Source organism: Tarenaya hassleriana, unplaced genomic scaffold (assembly GCF_000463585.1).
Source record: "Tarenaya hassleriana unplaced genomic scaffold, ASM46358v1 Cleome4, whole genome shotgun sequence".
NCBI lineage: Eukaryota > Viridiplantae > Streptophyta > Magnoliopsida > Brassicales > Cleomaceae > Tarenaya > Tarenaya hassleriana.
The window spans coordinates 6,473,665-6,483,419 of record NW_010966881.1 but is presented as its reverse complement, the minus strand read 5'-3'; the positions used below and the strand labels follow the sequence as shown (position 1 = coordinate 6,483,419).

Here is a 9,755-nt window from a genome sequence, read left to right as displayed (position 1 = left end):
TTTCCCTCTTTATTTCACTTTTGCTGTCTATATTTAACACATGAAACGGAATAAAGCAAGACCTCCATGGATATACATACACATATATATATATATATATATAAAGTGTACGTATCGACAAAGATCAGTGCAAGTAGTAGCTGAAGAGGGACACGATGGAAGCTCCGACAAGAGAGCCCGGCTGCGCCGGCGGCTCCACTTGCGGCGGGTCCCTGTGCCGGAGCGGCGGCCTCCTCCGCGGCCACGACGGTGACGGCGGCGGCGGCGAAGATGATTCCGCAAGCGATTTTCTTCATCTCCATTTTTTTTTTGAGACCTGGAAGAAGGATTTCTCAAAATCTCCTCTCTTTTTTTTGTGCTGTAGCTTTTTTGTTACTTGCAGGTCCGAGGAAGATGAAGGGTGTCGATGGGGATCTTATAGTGAGGGACTGTATGTTATTTTTGGACAAAATAAAAAACAAAATCACCGTTGATTTCGACAAATCGGTTTCGCACGTCAGTTGTCGTGTATGGCTTGACGTTGTTCGAGGATTTTCCATGCAAATTTCACGGGTCGGATATGTTTGAATTAAAATAATGGGCCGAAATTATTGGGCCGGGTCAAATTTGAATTGTATGGGCCCATTTAGTATCTGATTTGGGCTTGATGTTAGATTTACGGGAATGGCCTAAAACCTTCATCCGCCACAAATGCATATATGTATATGTTCCAAATTATAAATTTTGTATGGACGATATACATACGGAAAAGGGAATATTTAGCTTCTTTACAAAGTTAGATATTAATAAAATTTAATTTAAATTTTATATTGGTTATGACAAGAGACTAATTGATATTCTTTTTTTTTTTAATGTATATTTATGATATTTATAAATAGATGGAACAAAAATCATTTATGTTCGATAGGAAGCTCAAATCAACGAGTTTGGACTGATAGTGGGGGCAAGAAGTATGATCCCTTTCTTTTCTTATTCTTTCTCCTCTCGCGAGGTCTCTCTCTATTCGTTTCAAGGACAGTCCACTCGATTTAAATCTTTATAAAAGTACCATTCCTTGAACCACTTTTTTAAAAATTTTATTTCCTTTTTTCTAATATTGTCGTAAATATAAACAAAATTCCACGTATGCCCTTTTTCTTTTCTGATCTCAGCCTACACGTACGTGCATGAACAGGTTTCATTCTCCAAAAATCCAAGCTACTGATCATGGACATCAGATATTGAGCTAAAACAGTTGGGCATTACTTATATCGTTTTCAACATATATATATCATTAAAATGACATAATTTGAGTTACGTAGGGAAGGAGAGTGACACACACACATGTATATATATATATATATAGGTAAAGTGTATTAGCTTAAATCTGAAGCTCTTGGTGTAAATATTCGCTTCAGAAAGATACCCAACGCCATACACGACTTGGGGAATCTCCAAGCATAATGATGATCAAAGCAGCGTTAGCTTTAAGAGGAGAGGGGGAAGAAAGGCGGATCAAATAAAGAAATACGGACAAAAGAACACGCTCGGACAATCATCACCCGTATAAAGAAACCTCTACGGATATATATGGTAGTTAAAAATCCCTATTTTCAAATTTTATAATTTATAATTTTTTTTTACGCTTTTTGTTCATGCATCACTGTCTATTGTGCATCCTTTTGTAAAAGATATCCTCGATTTATAATGTTATTATTTAAATGTGTTTTCTCTTTTGAGGTACCCGTGATTAATCATGAGCCTAGCGCAATTTGGCCTCTTTCGCCCTTTTTCTTTTGCACGGTGGGTCCTCCTTCGGACAAAACGTTTGTCTCAAATCATACGGATAGGTGTAGTAACATTCGGACATTGTACATGTCTCGTAGTACGTATACGCATACATGACTTTGGGAAACTGTAATGTAACGAACAGTTTAACGGGTTTACTGCACTAATGCATTCGAATGTTCTAATATAGTTAAGCTTTTGGGATTTTAAACGGTTATGTATTAGAGGCTTTTATCCAACTTGTTAGACGAGAATTGAAATTTGTGGAAGTTATAAGAATCCATAATATTAAAAAAAATAATATTTTATAATATGGATGTGACATCATAATTAAGGAAAAGGTGAAGTTCAATTTCTCGAATTCTGCATTTATTTTAGATATAGACGCACCAAAAGGGCTATCACAAAAATATTCAATATATAACTAAGTATAAATATATAATACTCATAATAATAGTTAACAAGGCGTATATATACGTACGTATATACATGTTTGGGCCGTTAAAAACGTATGTCCCTCTACTGAACAAAAGGGAAAAGAGAGCATCTTGCTTGCAGTATGAAAAGAAAGCCGTAACCAAACTGTAATATTTATTGCACAATCAAATCTAATAAAAGATCCCACCACGTAATCTTCTGACTGTTTCCAGCTAAACCAAAAAAAAAAAAAAACTTCCGATTTCAGAAAATAATATAATCCTAGATTCTTCCGGCGATACATTGCATGCACATAAAACCATCCATCGGTGAGTTTGATATATATTATTTTCTAACCTAATAAAGATTTATATAATTCGTATACATATCTTTAATTCTTGTAAATATTCACGGGCATGGATGTGAATTTCGAGATATATTTATTGGGTTTGGTTTCCGTCAATGCATGATTTTGTGTAGATCACGGAAATTTCAAATTAAAATTAGATGGATATTTGAATTTAATTATGGAAGGGGAGTCTTGACGCACCCGTTGTAACTTTGAGGTCACGGGTTCGAATCCTGAAAACAGCCTCTTGCAGATATTTCTATAAGATAAGGTTTGCCTACAATACACCATTATGATGGAAACCTTCGGGACTCTTTGTACACCGCACTGCCCTTTTTTTTATTTGGATTTAATTATGAGATCGATAAATTAATAATCCGAAGTCGAACGTTCTGCACTCAAGATAGCAGCAATAATATCATATAGTGCCCATTCTCATTATGCATCATCATCATACCACGGGACAAAGTACTGCCATTATACATATAAATAAATTTCATAGATAACACGAATCATGACATATCCTTTGGGGATAAAAAAGACATTCAGAACACAATAATATTCAAATTTGAATTATATATTCCCTTTTACATAGTTTCACCAAGTGTATATATATACTCACCGAAATCTCATATATATATGGACTCAAATACACACGTAGGCATGCGTGCAAATTTTTTTTAAAAAAAAAATACAAAAATATAAACGTAACCACCCGTTTGAGGAAAAAATCTGTCTAATATAATAACACCACAACCTTGTATAAACATAATGCACGTGTAGAACATCTATATAATGGAGAGATGATATATAGAACGCCATATATATATATGTATATGTATTAATGTGTATATATACATACAGTGTTTTGTCATATTACTATATTATTTTCTCTTGTGAGAGTGAGATCATGAGATGTGTGTGTGTGTGTTGAGAGAGAGAGAGAGAGAGAGAGAGAGAGAGAGAGAGAGAGAGACTTCATGTTCTCTTACAGATTAATGTACGTACGTGTCCAGGACAAAAGCGAAAAATATATACAAAGAGGCAATATGATTCATTGTCAGGTTTCTACATTAAATTGTCCTGTAATTTTTTTGTAGTGTAAATTAGTACTAATACAGAAAAAATCCAAGAGAATTAAAAAACAAAAACAAAGCTACGGCCTGAAATTATTTCCCGATTGATTATTTTTTATATATAAAGTTTTTAATTACTGGGAAAAAAACCCTTGCCTACAACAAAAGTTCCCACTTTTAAAAAAGGGTTTTTTTTTGCATATACATTAATTAACTACATAATTGAGCTATTTTTTTTCGTAACAAAAAGTTCATAATTAAGCTACTTGGACCGCATAGACTCATGACCGTTATCTAATTGCTCAACCTCAGAAGCAGGATCATCTTCTTCATCAAACCCATCAACGCCGTAAGCTCCATGGCCATCTCCAAAGGCCTTGATGTGGTCTTTGAGCGATCTCTTGTGCTTGAAATCCGACCCGCAGACGCAAAACCAAAGCTTACCGCAATTCTTCTCATGCGTCCGCCAGTCTCCTCTCACAGCAAATGCCTTGCCACATTTCCGACACATGAAGGGCTTGATGCCATGTTTCCTCTTGTAATGCGTCTGAAGAGTTCTGAAGTCCTTGAGAGGCTTTGCTCTCGGATGGTCGATGTTGTTCCGACAGCCCGGGGAGCAGCAGTAACACGGCAGCCTCAGCATCCCCGTCGGTTGTGTTCCTCTCAGAGATTCAGGCCCTTTCCTGTACTGTGATCCATGTCCCCACATATGCATCTGAAAAACAAAATATTTATGCGTACATATGTAATCTAATCATGTAAAAAATCTATGTGAGAATCCGCCGGTTCTTGATAATCGGCTAAGGATGTTAAATTAACCATCTTAATTAAGGGTAACATATACAAGATGTTCACACAAACACACACATGCATATATATATATAAATATGTAATATCCTTTGTTTGTTCTGGTTGTATATATATATATATATTATATATATGTGATTAATGTTGTTTTTAGACGTTTAGCATTTAAAGCTCTCATATAATGTCTGGAAAGTCTGCAATAAAAATCAGTTGTACACGACTGCCAACGTGAAGCGCTCAAAAGAGCAAAACACAGGCTCTGAAGTAGAAGGTAGAGGGGCAGACATAAAGAACATCGGATGTCTTGCTCAGTCACACGCCCTTTAGACGTATTCTGTACTGAACATTTCTCTGTCTCGGTTCTTTATAGTAACGCAATGTCTTTTGAGCCGTTGAACAAAATGTCCACAATATTTCGTACACATATATAGCCTGTGTGTATGTATATACCAAAGGAAAAAAGCCAAAAAACCATTTGTGAAAGTATACCGTTATAACCAAACCAAGAATTTTCTCTCTTTACCTTCTGGGTTCAATTCAATCCAATTGTATATATATTCGTCGTTCGTGCGTTAAATATTCATGAGGCATGTGGTGTTAGGCTCGTATTCATTAGGGCTCGGCTGCATCTATCCGACGCAGTGTAATGGGGAACAGATGATGGAAGGGGAGAAAAACACAAAAAGATTTGTGAATAAACGATCTCTATATATATAAAGATCTTGACTGCTGCCCATCCTCGAGTGCAAGAAAAGGAATACACACGCACACACAATGTGCATACGACCAATATATAGGTTAAAATTTAGTATTTCGCTCAAGACTCGGAGATTACGCATATATATATATATATAGAACTATATATATATATATATATATATATTAAAAAAAAAGGTTAGGAGTGGCGAGTAGAGTACCTGCATGTTGTTGTATCTGTTGAATGTCTTGAAGCAAAGAGGACAAGAGAACTGAGTAGGGCCGATCAGAATCTGGGAAGGTGTCGGGATCCAATACTGACCCTTGTTCAGTCTGCTTATTCTGCTGCCTCCGCCGGACTCGTCGTCATCCTCATCGCCGCCGTGATGATGATCATGCTCCAGATCCTTCCTGTCGTTGATGTTCTCCGAAGACGAAGACCTCGTCAGCACAGAGGCCATCTCTTCGGCGCTAGGGTTCGGAAGCCCTATGTGAAGAGCCACGGTTAGATCGCCATCGTTGAGATTACTAGTATTACGATGATCATGATCAAGATCATCGTTAGGGTATTGATGATGATGATGATGATCGGGTGATAATTTGTCGCAGTCCACATCCATGGAAGTGGAAGGTTCTTGGTCATGATGATGGTCCTGTTGTTTGTTGGCGGGGCTGAGGCTGAGGAGCGGAAGGGCTTCACGGATAGGAGGCGACGGTGGAGGTGACGGCGGGCGGCGATGGTGGAGGAGTCCTCCGCCGCCGCGAGGGAAGAAGAAGGAGGGTGAGGGATAAGGTGAGGAGGGGGAATTAGGGTAATGGGGAAAATGGTTGGGCTTGAACCAACCTGTGAAAAAATTGGAGTGCGGATCACTCATGGTGGAAAGAGAGAAATAGTTTGGTCTTTGGAGCTATGCCTTTATACTGATACAAGAGAGAGAGAGAGAGAGAGAGAGAGAGAGAGAGAGAGAGAGAGAGAGAGAGAGAGAGAGAGAGAGTTTTATTTATCAGGTAGTAAAAACAGGTCAAATGAGAATAATTAAGTCAAAGTATGTGAGTAATGATCATTTATTTATAAAATAGTACGTATAAGTGCACAGTTGGAGACAAATTAAATCAACTCAACTACTATATCCACCTACATACATACATACATACATACATACATACATACATACATACATACATACATACATACATACATACATACATACATACATACATACATACATACATACATACATACATACATACATACATACATACATACATACATACATACATACATACATACATACATACATACATACATACATCGCATTTTCATTTGGACTTAAACCACTTGTTAGACATATCATGGCATGGCATGGCATGAGGTGCAGAGGGTACATACATAATGTCACTGCTTTTCGGAGATTGGCTCTCATCCCAATCAAAGTTTCCTATCATAAAAAAGCCTTTCCGAAGGATTTAGGGTTTAATAAATAAAATAATTAATTACTTAAAACAAAATTGGTATTTATTACAATTAAATAAAGAAATATCCATCACAACTCTAATGCTTCGATTCTGAAGCTCTTACCCATGATATGACTCTAGACAAAATTTAAGCAATAAAATTTACTGAGATGTCGGAGTACAATGAATTTTACCTAACACACACACACATATACATACATTCAAAGGATATTGGTCATAAAAAGTTATTGTAAATAATAAAGCTAAAATAAATTAATCGTCTCAAATACATTATACTACATGTATATATATATATATATATTCCCTCTCGAATCTTTTGCTCGATAGATGTCACATTTCTAGTAACTCTTGCAATGAGAGTGACTCTTTTATTGGATATATATATATATTAGTATAGGAATCATTTTAACAAATGTAAGCAAGTGAAAAAGCTTGAGAGAAAATAAAATGTGATATATTTAGATTGTTACCAATTCTACAAAAACTCAATACGATAAACAAGATTCTAGAAAATTCTCTTTGAAAATTTGTATGAATTTTAAAAATCGAAATATTTGATATCAAAGTTCGATTAAAAAAAAGAAAAAAAAGGGTTGAAAAGGAGGGAGCAATTGCATTGGTGTGCGAATCAGTGGTCGGCTTTCCATAAAAATGGTAGCCCATGGAATGTCCATATCCCCACCGCAGATCCTCATGCCTCCTCTCTGTTCCTTTATACATACATACACACACACATATATATATATTATGATTTTCTCTGTTCACAAAATTTAATTTCATATATTTTTTATTATTCAATATATAATCCATTTATAACGTCGATTCCTATTGACTTTGATTAGGACTAATTAGGTCGTGATGAACATGATTGGGGTTTAATTCTGAGAAAGTGTTGGTTTTTTAGGACTCGATTCTCAATGGACCGACACAATTATCTGGGAGCTGTATGCAATAAATGATTTTTTACATGTTTTTGCAATGTTATATTAATTTTTATCAAATCAAATGATCAGACTTAACATGTATGAATTCATGTTCACATGACTTTACTTTTGATTACTTTATTTGCACATTTATCATGTGGTGTTAGGCTCGTATTCATTAGGGCTCGGCTGCATCTATCCGACGCAGTGTAATACTTTTAACTGTAAAGGATGATTAATGACTCACAATCATTGTTACTGATGTTGTCTGCGTGTGTGTATATATACACACACATACGCGTGTGTGTGTGTATATGCATTAAATATTCACATGATATTTAGTTCGACCGGCCTGCGGTGTAACGTTATATCTACATCATGTGGCTTCGGGCCTGATCGTTACACTTACATTTATATATGGATGCATGAAAACGATGGTCTTGTATGCGTAAATTTAGTAACAAATTCACATTAAATTCTTGCATTATTAATTTATTAGATATAGATACCAAAAGCATGGAGGTAATCTATTATTTGAAACAAAAGAAAAAGTTGGATTTCACGTGGTATTTTTTTTTGTTAATAGTAAATATTATTATATATAAATGATGGTACAGAAGACATTATCGAATGGTAATACAGATATTATAAATATCACAATATAACAAATTAAAATAGTACATCAAAGAAGAGTGAAAGTTAAATAATAAGTTATGGGTGCAGTTAAATAATTTCACGTGGTATTGTCATGTAATTAGGGTTTGTTTACTGCACAGATAATTCATTTCACAACCACAACAATATTAGACAATAGCGTAGTCACTTGAGATCCCTTTCTCTCTTTTTCAATTCCTTTGAAGCTAATTTTCTCTAAGAGTGGGAATTGATGTTAAAATATATAAATTTTTTAAAAAAAATCACTTATTTTCGCATTAACACGATTGTCATGTCACTGACCATTCGCTTTTAAGATGACATGGACTATAATAGAAACGAGGAAAAAAAACATAAAGGATAATAAAGGCAAAGGGTATATCTATACACGCACACGGTATAACTATAACTGAAAAAAGGATTGTATGAAAAATTAGTATATGGTTTGATCTTTTTTTTTTTACAAGCAAAGGATACGGTCTAAGTTGTAAGATAAGAAAAAGAAATTAAATAAAGGAAATTATATAATTATATGATTATCTGAAATAATATTGGACTAATAAATTTATATTTGAGACAAATTCAATGACAAAAGACTATTTGAAATAATACTTTTCATGTCCTAAGTTTTTCTTCAAGGGCCGGGGCCCTCATAAGGTACACCCTTGTGATCCTTTTCGTGGTTGTCACTTGTCATACATAGTAGACATACATACACATATGTATATTCCTATGTATGTATAGAGAGAGAGAGAGAGAGACTTAAAATCATGGCTCTAGAGCCATCTCTGCGTGGTTTAGGGTTTGTTGATGTTCTTGTTTCTGGATGTGACATTTATGTTATAAATTTCAAATATATACATTTGGATCTTTCATTATAATTTTTTTTTATAATTTTATTTATGAGCGTATTCGATATTTATTAGGTCTCGTCTGAATTTGTCCTTTTGAGTACATGACTAAAACACACATCACCAATGGAAGGAAATTAAAACACACACACACACACACATCTATATTCATATATAGGTAGAGAGGAGAAATAAGTGGTGGTGCTATTTATAATTTATCTTTCAGTCAAACTATAGGGTTCACCCAAATGTATATCGCCTTAGTTATTATTACGCTTATACACATATACACAGACACATATATGCGGCTGCCAATAATCTCATAATTTGTTATCATACAAAAGATTGGAGCGTCTTATATATATATATATATATATATATATATATAATTTATTGATATCTCTAAAAATCAAAGGTATAAGTTGAGACAAATCCCACTTTTTTTCTCTTTGCTTTAAAGCAAAAGGATGAATATTTAATTAAAGGAAGAGAAAAATGAGTGCCACATTCAAATATAGCTTTAGACCACTTTTTGGTTTTGACATACAAGAAAATTAGTGATATATATATAATATTCCAAATGGAAAGGAACTATATTTAGGTTATGTAATTAGACTAAGATTTACCTCCTAAACTCAACCACCCCGAAAATTTACTTTTTCATTATGTTTATACTTAGTAAGTATACAAAATAATAATATTTATGACCTTCCAACTTGTTAGATTCGGTTCATTTTAG

General features: G+C 34.6%; 1 protein-coding gene across 1 annotated transcript; it reads right to left on the bottom strand.

Moving 5' to 3' along the window:
- Positions 1-3,710: 3,710 nt before the first annotated feature.
- Positions 3,711-5,987, bottom strand: LOC104824458 (zinc finger protein WIP2-like). The gene is made up of 2 exons (XM_010556545.1): positions 5,334-5,987; positions 3,711-4,324 (listed from the first exon to the last, which is right to left on the bottom strand). Exons 1-2 carry the CDS (start codon positions 5,985-5,987, stop codon positions 3,872-3,874), a joined length of 1,107 nt encoding a protein of 368 aa, XP_010554847.1. The 3' UTR covers positions 3,711-3,871.
- Between the last annotated feature and the right edge of the window lie 3,768 nt (positions 5,988-9,755).

Coding starts and splice junctions, on each gene's coding strand:
- LOC104824458 (XM_010556545.1), bottom strand. CDS start 5,987: ATGAGTGATCCGCACTCCAATTTTTTCACAGGTTGGTTCAAGCCCAAC. Junction 4,325..5,333: donor ACAGATACAACAACATGCAG/GTACTCTACTCG, acceptor TTTGTTTTTCAG/ATGCATATGTGGGGACATGG.